This window comes from Pimephales promelas, chromosome 3, assembly GCF_988280905.1.
Source record: "Pimephales promelas chromosome 3, fPimPro1.hap1.1, whole genome shotgun sequence".
In the NCBI taxonomy this organism is placed as follows: domain Eukaryota; kingdom Metazoa; phylum Chordata; class Actinopteri; order Cypriniformes; family Leuciscidae; genus Pimephales; species Pimephales promelas.
The window spans coordinates 15,475,904-15,492,522 of NC_142771.1; the positions used below are offsets into that span (position 1 = coordinate 15,475,904).

General features: G+C 37.0%; 1 protein-coding gene across 1 annotated transcript; it reads right to left on the reverse strand.

Moving 5' to 3' along the window:
* Window positions 1-9,618: 9,618 nt before the first annotated feature.
* Window positions 9,619-14,927, reverse strand: LOC120489962 (GTPase IMAP family member 7). Its single transcript, XM_089128327.1, has 4 exons — window positions 14,784-14,927; window positions 14,543-14,645; window positions 12,818-12,972; window positions 9,619-11,553 (listed from the first exon to the last, which is right to left on the reverse strand). The coding sequence occupies exons 1-4, from the start codon at window positions 14,817-14,819 to the stop codon at window positions 10,771-10,773; spliced, it is 1,077 nt and encodes a 358-aa protein (XP_088984453.1). The 5' UTR covers window positions 14,820-14,927; the 3' UTR covers window positions 9,619-10,770.
* Between the last annotated feature and the right edge of the window lie 1,692 nt (window positions 14,928-16,619).

Here is a 16,619-nt window from a genome sequence, read left to right on the forward strand (position 1 = left end):
ATTAGATGTCTGTCAAGGAGGCTTTGACTTGTGCCTCGTCTCACACACGCAACAATGCAACCTATCAATATCCTGAGCTGTGAACGGATGGCCCGGCAGCGTGTAGGCTACACGCTCACTGAGTACACACATATAAATCCCAGGAGAATAAAAGCTAGATAAATAGATGTGTGGAAAAAAACCCTAAATTCCATTAAAAATAAAAACATGAGCCGGGTTGAAAGACATGCGGCTGCAGTCAGACATATGGGGAGCATATTGGTCACAATGCTATATCCCCTCCTTTTTTCCTGTTTTTTTCACCTCTCTTTGGAAAGGGAAGAATTGAAACAGAGATTCAGATGTGGCGGAGAGTGTTTTGTTTCCCTTTGAGAAGGGCTGCATCACTCAGGAAGTTCAGGACAGGCTTTTTTTTTTTCTTGCTCTTTTGAAGCTATCTTTTCCAGTTTCATTGTCCATGACAGACGGCTCGATATTTGCACACATTAATGACTTCAAATCACTGGAGAGTGAAGGAGCGTTGTGCTTGGTTCATTAGTGGTTGCTGCACAGACGCAAACTCTCTTCGTGTGTCTTCCCAGTCTATTCCCGACTCAAAGTGCTTCAAAGAGGCCGCAGCACGTCTGCCTTTTCTGCCTTTCGGGACACATGCACGCACAAACATGCCCATTTTGCCCCATTTCTGCACAATCACAGAACACTTTGATAACAGGTGTAATAAAAACAGACGTGAAGTCCAGATACATGAGGCCGGAAGGCCACCTCTGGATGCAAATTTGAAAAATGTATGAAAAATATATAAAAAAAAAAAACTAATAATATTGGTAACGCTTCCTTTTTACAGTAGCCTACTTATGTGTAATTACAGTGTACTTACCTAGAAAGTACTGGCTAATATATGGTCAGTACATGGGTTAGGGTTAGTATCTAGTTATTACCCAGTAATTGTAATTAGTACATAGTATAGTATGTACATGGGTAACAGCCGGACTGTAAAAGGAAGCGTTAGTATAATATCATTAATAAAACAATGTCAAATAGTTATATAAAATAAAGTAAATAAATAAAAAATGTGTGAAATAAAATAATGTATTTATAATAAATAAACAATAAATACAAATATTTTTATCAGCCAATATAAAACAGGATTAAAGTCAATAAGAAATGGTGTTCGTAATCTATATTAGAAACAAAAATTTCAATTAGACATGAACATTTGCTTTAAAGTTGTGATGAACCAAAGAGACAAATCATCCATATTGTGATCAGAGAGTCAATCACTTCGCCAGAGTGAGTCTTTTCACTGGAAGTAATGAGTAATGACATTTTGAAAAAAAAATAATAATAATTCGCCAATAATTCAAACCATTATGAATCACAATGAGACCAATAAACGCATGCATTTAGAAAAAAGAAGAGTGAATTTTCATTTAATGCCAACATTAAAAAAAGTCATTTTTTAGCTTACTGATGACACAGCACTGATGAAATTATCCCGTGAATTATCCCCCCTAGGCAAATTGTAACCATTCCTGTTTTCTATTTTTCCCTCCTCGCAGTTTTCTGCTGGATGCATGCTTTCAAAAGGACCACAGTAAAAAATCAGAGGTCTGGCCTTTAGGCCCAACTCACTGCCTTTCATTTGACATTTTAGATGAAGGACGCAATTTTCTCTCTCCTCCCTCTCATCATTTTCTGTCTTCCTTTTATTGGGTGATGAAAAACTTGGGGTTGGGGGTTCTTATATGATTAGTTCACGCAAAAAGGAAAATTCAGTCATTATTTACTCACCCTCATGTCGTTCCAAACCCCTTTGCTGTTATTTCTTTTCTGGAGCACAAAAGGAGATGGTTAAAGAATATCTACACATCTATTTTGTGTTCAAGAAGGTCTGTCAAACACGCGCACACACATTTTTAAATGAATTTAAATGAAACCAAAACTGGTTTCAAACCCAATTGCAGTGTTTCTCTCTGCCTTGACACCATATGATCGCTCTTTAGATCGCGCTCAAGGTCTCGTGTGTGCATGTTTTGCATTTGAAATTACACAACTGGATAGTCCTTCTGAACACATCTAATAGCTAGAGCATCAAAGAAAATGTGTTTTTACAGGCTTATGTTTCTTGTCACTTCAAACCGTTTTTTTTTTTTTTTTTTAAGTTTATTCCTTATGGTACGGGTCAACAAGTGCTGTAGCACTAACATCAGCCACTCGATCAAACATATCCATTAAAAAACAAAGACAGCCCTGCATGATGTAATTGCGCCATTAGCATTTCAGTCTCTCTGGTTGTCAGATTGACATTGCGTTACGAATTACATGACCAAACAGACCCGACTCTTCCATTACGCAAGTGTGCGGTCGGGCCAGGGTTAAGTCCATGATCCGCTGTGTTGGACAGGAGCGATCCTGGTCAGATCTGCATTGTATTAATTCATCCTTGAAGCGGAATCCAGATCTCTCTCCGTGTCTGGTAATGGGAGGAACAGTATGCTTGCTTTGGCTTGACCCCGAGCCGCGATCAGACCGCAGAGTGGTGTCCATTACAAAGAGCAGTGAGCTCTCTATGCTATGTTCAAACACATCCCGCAGGCCTGCACTTCAAACGTGGGCTGTACCCACTCACCAGCAGCAGCATGTCAGTTAGTGAGGCCCGCACAATTAATCAATTAAGGGCCTGTGCGGAGCGCTGCGAGGCCCCCGTCCTGCTGTGATTTGAGGGAAGGATCATTAGTACTCACTCTAGAGTCACTTTAAGATCACTCAAGTCTGCATTCAGATGAGGTATGTGCGGTAAAGCAGTTTTCATGGCATTAGGTTGTTAGAGGTTCTTAATGATCTGAGCGTTTCTCAATTCATTCACGTGTTCATTTGTTCACTTTTTGTATTGAATTGTCCAGAAAGGCTCATAAAACGAGACTGATGAATCAGTCTAATATGTCACTTACTGACTGAATCTTTTTGATGACTCATCCAGCGAACCTTGATTCAGTGAATTGATTCAGTAAAATTATAAAGTGGATACCTTGAATACAGTGTACTGGATATGGCTTTGGAGAAAAGTCACAAAAACGATGATCATGTTTCTTGTAAAGAAAAGTTGGTAATTATATTTCACAATTTTTCTGTGTTTTTTTGTTTATCAAATAAATGCAGCCTTGGTGAGCATATAAGACTTCTTTCAAAAACATTTGAATGGTACCAAAACTTTTTTAATGGTACCGAAGTTAACGTTAAAGGAGTAGTTCACTTAAAAAAAAAAACATTTGCTGATAATTTACTGATAATCCATGTCATTCTTTCTTGAACAAATCTTGTTTCGTGTCATTTGGTTCATTCAACGAACGAAATGAACGAATTGACTCGGAAAAAGATTTGTTCATTTTGATGAATGAGTTCGAACAGGAGAGTCATGAACGCACATCACAGAACAGAGCAAGGCGAGCATTTGAGCTTATAAAACTTAAACTTTGTTTTTGTTTTGTTTTTCAGATGAGTGATCATTTCGCTTGATAAGACCCTTATTCATCGTCTGGAATCGTTTAAAGCCCTTTGAACAGTTTGCAGTTTGCACTGAAACTGTCTTATGGATCTTGAACCGTTGGGTTACCAGTAAAGTCCATTAAATGGAGAAAAATCCTGGAATGTTTTCATCAAAAACCTTCATTTCTTTTCGACTGAAGCAAGAATGACGTGGACATCTTGGATGACATGGGGGTGAGTAAATTATCAGCAAAAGTTTTTTTTAAAGTGAACTACTCCAGTATTTTCTTCAAACTACCATTACATAGAACCACAATCAGACACCAAAGTTATTCAAATCAATTCATATCACCACTTCACAATACGATGCACATTGCAATAAATATTTTGAATGTATTTAGTTTTTTTTTTTTTTGGATCGATGCAACATCATGACCTGATTCTAGTTAACCCAAAAATGAAAATTCTGTCATCAATTACTCTCCCTCAAGTCGTTCCAAACTTGTAAACTTTTGTTCCTCTTCAGAACACAAATGAAGATCTTTTTGATGCAATCTGAGAGCTTCCTGTCCCTCCATTGACAGCTGCACAATTACTTGATGATTCAAAACGTTCACAAAGAGATTGTAAAACTAATCCATATGAATTGAGTGGTTTAGTCCAAATTTTCTGAAGAGACTCGATGGCTTTATGTGATGAACAGATTTAATTGAGGCTTTTATTCACATATAAACATTCATCAGCGAACATTAACAGAACCTAAACCAAACCTGGTGACGTGTATGAACAAACCTCGTTGATTCTTCCCTTTGACTGAAATAATATGAATGTATACACAAATAAATTAAAAAACAAACAAACAAACAAACAAATATATAAGGTATCAGTGCAATATTGAGAATCTCTACATATGTTGTAGGAGCTTAGATAGATTGATTTTATTTCTATTTGTAGTACTTGTGCAGTCAAAAACATATTTTAAGCATTCAAAAGACTTCAACTTGACAGTCCAGCTGAATGTAGACGCTGCAAAGTAAACCTTTACGAGTAAAGTGCTTTTGAGAGCAATACCTCATAGCTATAGACTTCATTTGTTCACAAATGTAATAAATAAACACCACCGTTTTACGCACTGAAATGTTGCCAGTGCCCCATAAACATTAAAAGTTTGATTGTGTGCGCATAAAAAAAATAAGCACTCAACCTGCTATTATGAAAGCAAACTTTTGTTGGTCCATTTTTATTTTGTAATTTGGCCAGGGCTATTATCAATGCTTTATAGGTTGCCTGAAAGCCACACACACTGTTACATACTGACTCTAAACAATCACTGCTGTGCACACACACACACGAAAACAGCTCTAATATGAAAAAGATGAGGGGACTGCAGTCGGAGCGCTCCCTCTCTCCTCCAGGGCTGGGCGCTGGACATTAGTGTTGTTCAGAAGAGTCATGCTGTTTGCAGTCAATCAGCAGACGTGTGCTGTGGCTAAGCAGCGTGTAGTTCATCTCCAGCATCTCTTTGATTTATAGTATTACACGTTTTATGTTTTTTTAAGGCTGTTTATAATTAAGCAAAATATTTTGATACATAAAAAATCCAATCTAAAACCTGTTTTGGGTTAAACAAATTATTAGTCATTCTATATAGGCTACACTACTGTAGCATCAACTTTTATCCTAGTTCTTTCTCAAGTCTCTATTTTTGTTTTCCGCACAGCTTTTTTTTTTTTTTTTTGACATGCCTGTTACTTCTATCTGTATTTTCATGGTATTACAGTCAAGTCACATATTTCCATTTTATTTGACAAAACAGCATTTTATTAAATAAAATGTTTGATGGCACATATGATGGCATCTTAACCGTCTGTGTGATTTATGTTAAAAGATAGGTCACTTTAAAAAGAAACTGAAGCCATCATTTACTCACTCTGGTGTTGTTATTGGGGGTGTCCATTCAGAAGAAGAACAATGGCCATTCTCCTAATCTCCTTAAGCTCTTAACTGTCAGTCCCATAAATCTCATAAAAATTATAAATCTTGAATACTTAAGTTTGGTCTCTTTTTAAAGGACATACTAGGCAGATTATTGTAGAAATATGTAATACAGGCTACATAGACCTACTACACACACACACACACACACACACACACATATATATATATATAGAGAGAGAAACATTTTATTTAATAAAATGCTGTTTTGTCAAGTAAAATGTGCCATCAAAGATGTACTAAACTTTCCCATAACTAGACTCCTTTGCTGACCATATAAGGACTCTTCAATTTCAATATGGTTTGAGTGATATGAACCATATATATCCATCATTTTTATACTATATTTATAAAGTAGACATCCTATTCAGAAATAGGTAATATGGGCAGTATGGTAGTAGGCTACATGATTTGAATTATACCTCTAACAAACACGTGAGACAGCCTACGGAAAAAAACACTGATGTGTAGCCTATCATTTCTTATTTATTTAAAACATTTTATTTTTTTATGAACTCTTGGCGTGAAAACAAACTGAGGTTTTTGCCATTATTTAACGATTTTTCATGCATGTTCAACGCTATTGTTATTTCAACATAAAGGTCTAAACACGCATCATGAGTCTGAAAGTATAGCCTACTTGTTGCAAATTAATAAATTATTATTTGTATTGAGAATAAGACATCAAATATGAAATCTATAGATTGTAAGCTTTCAAATTATTTATAGTTTGTCAATATTACTTAGGTTTAGATTAAGATTTAAATGCAGCCTTTAGCCTAGCCAAACATACCAACAGTGACCGTTAAGTAACGTTACCTAGATTTTTTGTTTTGTTTTTTTAACATGGAAAACGGTATTTCTAGGGTAAAATTGTAATCTTGTTAGGCCTACTATGTTAATTTAAAAATAGTGAGGATGAAAACCTAGCTACATTTATAATTGTATAAATTATACATTTAACAATTCCACAGCGTCTCAGTTAGTCTCGATATAAACCATTTTCACATTTCTGGGTTTATCAGAAGCGGAAGTCGTCATAGGCTAGTTGAGTAAACTTAGCTTATCAGTGAATGAGAGACTACATTAAATATATATTGTTTGTTTTCCCATTTGCTCAAATAGCAAAAGAAAAATCTCACTATATTTGTTCCCTCTTTTAGAAAGTTATGAAAACGAAGTGAGAAAGATGTCAACTTCACCATCACTCCCACAGCTGCTGTATTAGACACCTTCACAGCAGCGTTAAAGGATTAGTTCACTTTTGAAAAAACTTTTGCTGATAATTTACTCACCCCCATGTCATCCAAGATGTCCATGTCTTTCTTTCCTCAGTCAAAAAGAAATTTAGGTTTATGATGAAAACATTCCAGGATTTTTCTCCATATAATGGACTTCAATGGGAACCGGATGGTTCAAGGTCCAAAAGACAGTTAATAACTGTTTCAGATGCAGCTTCAAATGTCTTTAAACGATATCAGACGATGAATAAGGGTCTTATCATGCGAAACGATCGGTTATTTCAAAACTTATTCCAAAAATGTAACTTTTCTAAGGACAAATGCTAGCCTAGCTCTATTCTGTGAGGCGCGTTTGTAACGTCACGTAATACGTAATTACGTTCAAAAGGTCACGGGCGACGTAGCCGGAAGTACAGAATCAAAATCGTCCGACATCGTTGTTTTACCTTTTAATTCCTTTTTTGTAAACGGCGTTTGAGTTAGTTTTCACGTTCAACCTATGCGTTCAACTTGTAAACACTCTGACTCTGTACTTCTGGCTACGTCGCCCGTGACCTTTTGAACGTAATTACGTACTACGTGACGTTACGTACAAACGCGCCTCACAGAATGGAGAAAGGCTAGCATTTGTCCTTAGAAAAGTTACATTTTTGGAATAAGTTTTGAAATAACCGATCGTTTCGCATGATAAGACCCTTATTCATCGTCTGGTGTCGTTTAAAGACATTTGAAGCTGCATCTGAAACTGTTATTAACACTATCTTTTGGACCTGAACCATCCGGTTCCCATTGAAGTCCATTATATGGAGAAAAATCTTGGAATGTTTTCATCAAAAACCTTAATTTCTTTTCGACTGAGGAAAGAAAGACATGGACATCTTGGATGACATGGGGGTGAGTAAATTATCAGCAAACGTTTTTTCAAAAGTGAACTAATCCTTTAACTAGCTAGTTTCTTAATTTGTTACAATGGTAATATAATACAAAGTATAGTGTTACAAATGTACGTTTAAAAAAAATTGAAAATACAAAAAACGTTGCAGGATTTACTGATGACCTTTAAAACGCGTCGTCATTCCCAGTCTGTCATTAGAAAAACGGCTGCGCGAGCTAACGCTTTGAGATAGCAAACATTTGCCATTTGCTTTCATTCGCTTCGGCTTTTGTCAGCCCACAGGCCGCGGTCACCAGAGAGCAATGTCTGCAGTTTGCTTCTGCTCCTCATTGAGTGCACCGCAAGGACCTTTATCAACAACATCTCCGCTGCGGGGCGAGGCGGCTGCATCACTCATCCTTACTATATTAATGATGGGCCAGTTGTGACTCCGCGAGACTTTGGCCAGCGTTACGCATACCGGCACAAATCACCACGGTGTCAGTTCTCAAGGACATCGGGTCCTTTGAGAGCTAACCATATCACCACAGCATTCATGAAAAGAGCGTTCACGGTTTGTGGTGTTTTTTAAATTATTATTTATTATGCGAGGGAACAAACTAGTTTTGGTATGTTTTTATTCCCTCCTTCAAGTCCATATTAATCCATAATCCCCTCCTTTTCATTCTTTCCATTGCTTTCTTTTACACATTTCTTCCTCATTTTCTCATCTTTTTCTCTTCCTGTCCTCTTTCAGACGCATGTCCAATAGGACAGAATAATATTTGGACAGGTGTTCCTTTTTAAACACGTTATCCACAAGTCCAAGTACGCAGGGGACCGCACTACATTGCCTAATTCCTGCGCCGTTTCTTTAAGAAGATGGATCTGAGGTTAAATATACAGTACTGGTGGAGTCATACACAGCCTGGTATACTGTAATCTATAGAGCACTATATCCGTAATCCCTGACAATAAAAATCTGTTTAGCACCAATTTTCCTTTATTTTTTAAACGTTCTTTTTTCCTGTTTCAAACAACTGCAAAACGCCACATCTGGAAGACAGATGTGTGTCCCACAGCAAGCTTTCTCTCTCTCTCTCTGCTTAGAAACATGAGAGCAGGCTTGTGTCTCTCTCTCTCCCTGGGCGGACCACCCACATAAGGAAACGCCTTGCTGTACTGAAGGCAGAAATACAGGGATGGCTTTTTTGATGGATGGGTTTAGCAGACTATCACTTATGTCAATGTCAAAAACATAAAGCTGCTCTCACAAAAGAGGGCGAGAGAGAGAGACGTCTTTGCATCTGTCCGTCTGACGTCTTTCTGCAGTGGCATAAAAGCCTTTTCACAATATTCGTGGCTTCTGAACTGTTAAAAGACTAAGTCTATGGACTGACTGGGTTTCTCAGGTCTTTTTTTTTTTTTTTGGTAAAGAGACAACCTTTCTGTTTAAACGGATAAATCCCATACATGTGGAAGACGTGAGACAATCGATGTATAATACATACACTACATTGGATATGTGATAATATTTTCCCGAGTCAATTCATTCATTTCGTTCGTTGAAAAAAGATTTGTTCATTTTGATGTACGAGTTCGAACAGGAGAGTCACGAACGCGCATCACAGAACAGAGCAAGGCGAGCATTTGAGCTTATAAAACTTAAACTTTGTTATTTTTTTTTTTAAATGAGTGATCGTTTTGCTTGATAAGACCCTTATTCATCGTCTGGAATTGTTTAAAGCCCTTTGAACAGTTTGCTCTCATTTGGACCTTGAACCATTTGGTTCCCAATGAAGTCCATTATATGGAGAAAAATCCTGGAATGTTTTCATCAAAAACCTTCATTTCTTTTCGACTGAAGAAAGAAACACATGGACATCTTGGATGACATGCGAGTGAGTAAATTATCAGCAAAAGTATTTTTTAAAGTGAACTACTCCTTTAACTCCAAACGAATGACTGAAACCTGTAATCGGAGACGCTAAACGTGCGTAGAAATATTAGTCACACCATCACTGATTGTTTCCATTATGCCGATTTATTTTCATACTCCAGAACAGCTGCAGAAATATTTGAACTGCAAACCAATTAAGTGACAAAACTGCACATTAAAACCGCTTATATGAGGAGCGTTATTAATTTATGATCTGTCTCAAAGTGTGCAACATGCATTTGTTCCATAGCAGCTGATTAGTGCAGCAGTGACCTAATAAAAACACTTATGCATCTAGATCCAGAGATGTTTGCAGTCTGTAAACAAATTCAGACTTTATAGTGCACTTCGAGTTCAGTCCTCACTTCAAAGAAAGCACTTCAGGATTAGTAGTAGTGAGACAGTGAGTTTATAAAGTGTGGAATAAAGCTTTTTGGTGACAGTGTTAAGAACGTAATCTTCACTCCATTACTCTACAGAGCTCCGAAACAGATGCTTTTTAAACTCATCCAGCTTTTAAGGCAAAAAAGCTTTAGTGCAAAACGAAGGGTGCACACAATAAGAGAAGAGAATCTCAAAGACACATCTAAACCCTTCTCTTCGTTCACCATTAAAATAGTCTTGCTTTTGGATTCTCTAAGCACTCTTTGGTAACACTTTTTAGTATTTTTACATGAATAACATTAACAAACATTATTGCATAGGCCATGCAAGTTAATGTACTTTCATAGCCGGAAACCCTTGCATCTTCCCGTATTTTTATTAGATTTTTTTTTTTCATTTATGCTTATATTAAAATGTATATACTACATTTTGTGCATTTATATATTCATTGGATTTTTTATTAAAAAAAATAATAAAAAAATCCTACGGATACACAAATCATTTATTTTATTTAGACTTAAAATCTGTAAATCGGTCTAAATTTAACATTTAAGGATTTTAAAAGGTTAAATTAATTTTAAAATGTAATATTCTGCGCTATTTCTGTATCAGAAGTGAATAGCAACCACATGACCCTAAGACTTTGAACTTCATGTTCATTTTTCTATTCAACTTTTCACTCAAATTGTTTAGTTATAATGGGGGAAAAATTGTATTCAACTAGAAACATGCAAAAGCCTTTCATAATGTTCATTACCCAATTCTATATTCACATTGGAATGTATAATCTAATCTGTTTTTTGACGTTACAATAAAAAAAAAAACAATAAGCTGTTACCACATTCAAGTGCTCAATTGGTTTTTCGTTTCCGTCGACCCACCTCCGTTGCCACAGAGCCCACCGTTGCTCCCATAGCCCCTCCTAAGGGCCCCCCGACGAACAACCCCACGAACGACCCCAGTAAAGTACTGCCCCTCACCATATTCGGGAGCCACAGAAGCCACCCGACCACGCTGTCCCACAACCAGCGTAAGAATGAGGGGTCAGGCGTGGAGACGCAGAGGTCTGCGATTCCCTCAACCACCAGATCGTCCACACTTCTCTCTGCTTCGGCCCTTACTCCCTCCGAATCGTCTTCCCCTCTTTCTCTTCTGCCTCTCAAGATCTCCTCCTCCTTCTCTTTCACTCTCCTCTCTGCCTCCTTCAAGAGAGGGCAGGTGTAGAATTGAGTCCCGCTTTCTTTGACCATCTGCTCCACCTTTATCAGCAGCTCCTTCTCGCCTGCGTTCGCTCCTGCCCGCAGTGGGTGATGTCGATCCCCACACTTCTGTACGAGCTCCAGTAAGTCGACCCGTTCTGTGCTGAGATACTCATCCAGTGAAACTTCCTCAGGCAGGCGGTCCATGCGGGTGAAGAGCACCATTGCATGTTTACTAACTGCTTCAGGACCAAACACTTTCTCGATGGTCTCCAAAATCTGGAGCTCCAGATTGCTGGGCCGGTGAACAGGGACACAGAGCAGGAAAGCGTGGGGCCCCGGGGCCGATAAAGCCGCGCAGAGTGAAAACTGGCGGCGGACGTCCTCAGCGGGACGCTCGATGCACAGGCAGTCAGGTGTGTCCACAACAGACACCTGCAAGGAAGAAAACGGAGTCTTAGAAACAGGCCCTTTCAATAAACATGAAAGAACACTATGTGGATACACTCAAAAAAGTTAAAAAAACTATAACGGTAACGACATCAAGAAACAATATTGTTGGAATCACTTTCTGAACCATTTTTTCCCAGCCGATAAATGATAAAAACATTGACAGCCAATCAAAATCCATCCTGCTTGAAGAAGTTTAAGCATTTAAAGCTGCAGACAATAATAGCGCAGCGTGCGCTTATAGTAAACAGAACAATATCGTCAGCTGGTCTGGACGCTAATACAGTTATCTTTATAGATATCGTTATTGGTGTGAACCGGCCTTTACAGTGATTTTACCACGGTAAAGGGATGTTCTTAAGTACAATGTGTAATTTTGTTTTATAGTTTAAGGTAACGTTAGGCCAATTTCGCTTGCATAAAATATTTTATATACTTTTAATATTTAATTTTTTGATATACATTTTATTTATAATATATTTGGTAACACTTCTCAATGAGGTGTCATTAGTTTACATTAATGCATTAACTAAAAGATGAGCAATATACTTGTTGCAGTATTTATTCATATCTGTTAACATTAGTTAAAAAATGTTAAACATGAAACTCTATTTTATGTAAATAACTGTTCATTGTTAGTTCATGTTAGCTCAGGTCTATCAAATAATAAACAACCACATTTTTTGACAACTTTTAATGTATTAGTAAAAGGTGAAATTAACATGAACTAAGATTAATAAATTGCTTGTTCATTTTAACTAATGTATAATAATGTAAATGTACATTTTTCTTTTTTTTATTTGTTTCTCATGATCTTTTTGAATCAACGGTTTAATGGTACAAATATATATATATATATATATATATATATATATATATATATTTGTTGACAAATAAAGATGCTAATTTATTTACTGAAGAAAAATTAACTAAATGTAATTAAATTTCCCAGGTGGCACCTCAATTTTTAAAACTATTGGTTTTTGCACTTTTCTAAAAACAAACAGTTAAAATTTGCCATTTGTAAAATCTGTATGATAACGGTTATGGTTTATGATGTGCATACTGTATACATGTGAACAAACAAAAATATTAGATATAGACATCAAATTAAATGTTTTTGACATGCCTAGTCACATAATCACATACTTGCCTTGATGCAACTCTGACATTTTTAAAAAAAATTTCATATGCAGGACTGAACAATCAGGTGGCCCCTCGTAGAGTTTTAGGAGAGACATGAACTCACCTGTCGTCCTGCCAGCGTGCCGCGCCTCTTCTGACAGGCAGTGACTGGAGTCTCGGGGCCCGAACAGTCGGACTCAGATGTCGGGCCGCCCAGGATGGCATCGACCGCAGTGCTCTTCCCTTTACCCGCTGAGCCCAGCAGCACCAGTCTCAACTCTAGAACCACAGACAGAGCTATTATAAACAGCCATGAGTTACAAAGAAACCACTGTCCTCTAAATAATAACTTACGATAATACTAGGAAATGTTTCAGTTGACTTATTTAGATTTTAGTTGTACTCTTGAATAAATAATGCAAGGGAAATGGGACCATGATCCCATGCCGTGTTAGTGGTTTTGTGAGTGTTAATGCAATAGCTCATCTCATAAAATTAATAAATTTAATTACAGCAAATTCCACACCACAATACTGGCATATTAAATATTTTGTAATTCATCATTACAGGCCAAATTAATTTTTGCACTTTTTTAAGTCCACATTTGCTACTATTTACAGCATTTTGAGTTTGATTTTAAAATCTTCTTATCCAATATTTGAAAATTATGCTTGAATACATATATAACAATTTATCTTCACACTATCTAATAATACCATCTGGATTTTTGTAATGTATAAGAAAATAGGAAAAACATAGTCAGTTTTTTTTTTTTTAAAGTTAATTTAAAGCCTTGTACTGTTATTATTTTTTTTTTTATATATTTTATCAAGGTCAGTTAGTGGTGTGAAAAAATATTACAAATCAGGTTTTAGCGAAGCAACAAGCACACATTGGTTATATTTAATAAAGTGAAAGACAATTTAGTTAGCATAACATCAATTTTGATGCAATACCACCACCTAAAGACTGAACTGATACATAACACCTTTCATGATACGAAACATCCGTAATGCAACTTAAAGGGATAGTTCAACCAAAAATGAACATTCTGTCATCATTTGCTCACCCTCATGTTGTTCCAAACCTGTGTTTGAGATATTTTGCAAAATGTTGGAAGCCATTAACTTCCATTTAGGAAAAAAATACTATGGAAGTCAGTGGCTACCACCAACTTTCGTACAGGTTTGGAACAACATAATGGAAATGACAGAATTTTCATTGTTGGGTGAACTCTCCCTTTAAACTGCAAAATTGGATTTAATAAAGGTTGTGAAAATGAAATGTTGTGGCTGTGTTATGGTTACACACGTTTCAAATGACAAATGAAGCAATGTTGTTCTTCTCATCCGAGTCAGAATATAAAATATGTGCGTTTTATTTTTAGTAAGGCTGTTTTCTGACAAGTATCTTCTAAAAAATTGTTTCCTTTTTACTTTGGGGGATGGTGAAGAACATACTGACGCTTTTTGCAAGAGAAAACATGTTTGTCTCAGTTTCAAGCATGCAAGTAAGAAACAATTAAAAGGACAAAATGATGACGTCATGTGATATTAAGTGTGGGACAACTTAAAAACACTCTCAGTATCAGTTTAATTGATGCATTTATTATGGTATTTGCTCACACTGCAAAAAAATACAACCTACATTTTGAAACCTTGTTTTGTTTTGAGCCAAAAATATTAGTGGCAAACTAAAAGGGCCGCATTAGTCACTTTTTTACAGCGATACTTCAAAGTACTTCAAAAACACATGCCCAAAAGCAAGGTATGATTAGGCTGGTATCGTGTCCACAAAAACCTAGGTGATTTGTTTTAGTAAATCAGATAAAAAAAAAATTATACCAAACCTCGTTCTTTTGGATTTGTCCACCCTCCCTCACTGCTTTCTGGTGTTTCTTTCTCCTCCTGGTGAATTTCATCTTGTGTTGTAGTTCCCTCCATAGTCAGCACCTTGAAAGGACACAACAGAACATAATGTATTTTGCAGTATAGACTGTGAATTGTCATCTAATGGGAAAATGGAGGACATCATTCCATTCGCATGACTCAGCAGAGAGGAACTGGCAGAAAAACGCACATTTCACTTACCTCAGCTGCAGTTGAGCACTTTTCAAACTGCCTCATTTCAACTGACAGCTTAAAAACAGGCCAAAACTTACGTGTTCAGCTTCCACTGAAAGTTTGGTGTCTGCTTTTGATTATGTCAAAGCTGATAAATAAAACATGCTTAAAAAGCTTACCTTAACTGAGAAATTGATCTATTGTGTGTGTAGCGTGAGCTTATGAGCCTGCTCTGTGTTCCTCTGCACTTCCTGTTTCTCCTCCGGCTGTTCAGCCAAAACACTGCTGGTAGTGTGGCTCTCCCCGAACATGTGATACCGCCTCCGCCTCCGCCTCCTCCTCCGCCTCCTCCTCCTCTCTGTCTATGCAGAGACTTCTAAAAGGTGTGTCCATGAATACTGTTTTCATGAACATAAATAGTAGTTTTGTAGCATTTTTATGGTCTGAAACCCCAAACAGGTAGTTGAGAACTCTTCCTCAGTTCACTTATTTAATACTTCAGACATGCATGCCATGCTCAATGTGTTCCCTGTTTAGCTTCCTTCGTGTCATTTCAGGGTTATTAAATCTTGTGGTAAAGGGAACCCCGACTAGTGAGGCATGTTGGCCTTATAAGATTAACGTGGGCGTCAGCTATAAAAAGGTGATACAAAAACACTCCAAATGTTTTTGATTTTATTAAAAAAAAAAGTCGAAAATCCATTCACTGGTAGGCCGCCATATTTATTTACGTCTCAATGCATTCTGGGTAGTGACGTGTAATGGTTGTAGCCGGTTGAGCCTAGCCGCTGTAGCTGCTTCGTTTAATGTTTTTTCTACGTACCGACTAGCTAGATAAGTTTTGACAGTAGTGAGATGAACACGTCTGCCGTTCAGCCATCTCAGTTTGAACCTGAGCGTACCGTAGGCTTAAATCAAGAGAATAACAACTGCTTGCCAGTTCCAAGCGAGAACGACCGCGTTTGCTGTAAAGAAATATAGTCTAAGATTTAAGATTTTAATATGTAGCTAGTGCAAGGCCATTCGGTGCAATGGTAATTATTAATATTGTAACTCAATTGTAAGATTGAAAATGTACATGGGTAGATGAGCAGGATAGCCCTATAAGACTGGCATGAAGTTGGTTTGACGTTGGACGTTCGATATTCGCATATTTAGGGACCGTCTCTAAAGATACATGCGATATTGGTATAAACGTTTTTTAACTTCAATAGCATTTGAAGACAATGACTTACAGTCATAAAACATACTGTACAATGTTCACCCAGGTCTCAGGTATGATGCACACCTTTTAGATTTTTGATATTTATAACAATAAACTTTTAAATCATATGAAATATTGATATGTATTTCACTACTGTATGGGACCATACACAAAATATGACAATATTTAAAGCTCAATAGCATTTGGAGACAATGACTTACAGTCATAAAACATACTGTAAAATGTTCATGCAGGTCTCAGGTATGATGCACACCTTTTATATTTTGATATTTATAACAATAAACGTTTAAATCATATGTAAATACTGATATGTATTTCACTTCTGTATGGGATCATACACAAAATATGACAATATTTAAAGCTCAATATCATTTGAAGACAATGACTTACAATCATAAAACATACTGTAAAATGTTCATCCAGGTGACGTACTGCTTGTAAACAGAACGTTTTGCGCCTCCGGCTATATCAGTACGTCATCTTATACGGTAGGGGGCGGTAAAACTCCTAAGCGGTGAGCAGCCGGTAACAAAAAGTAGTCGAAGAACAACGGTCTCGTCTCAGTTCTCGCGCATGCGCCCATAAGGAAGTAATGGAAAGTCGAATAAAGTCGTTATTTACGTTTTTTTTCCGCACAA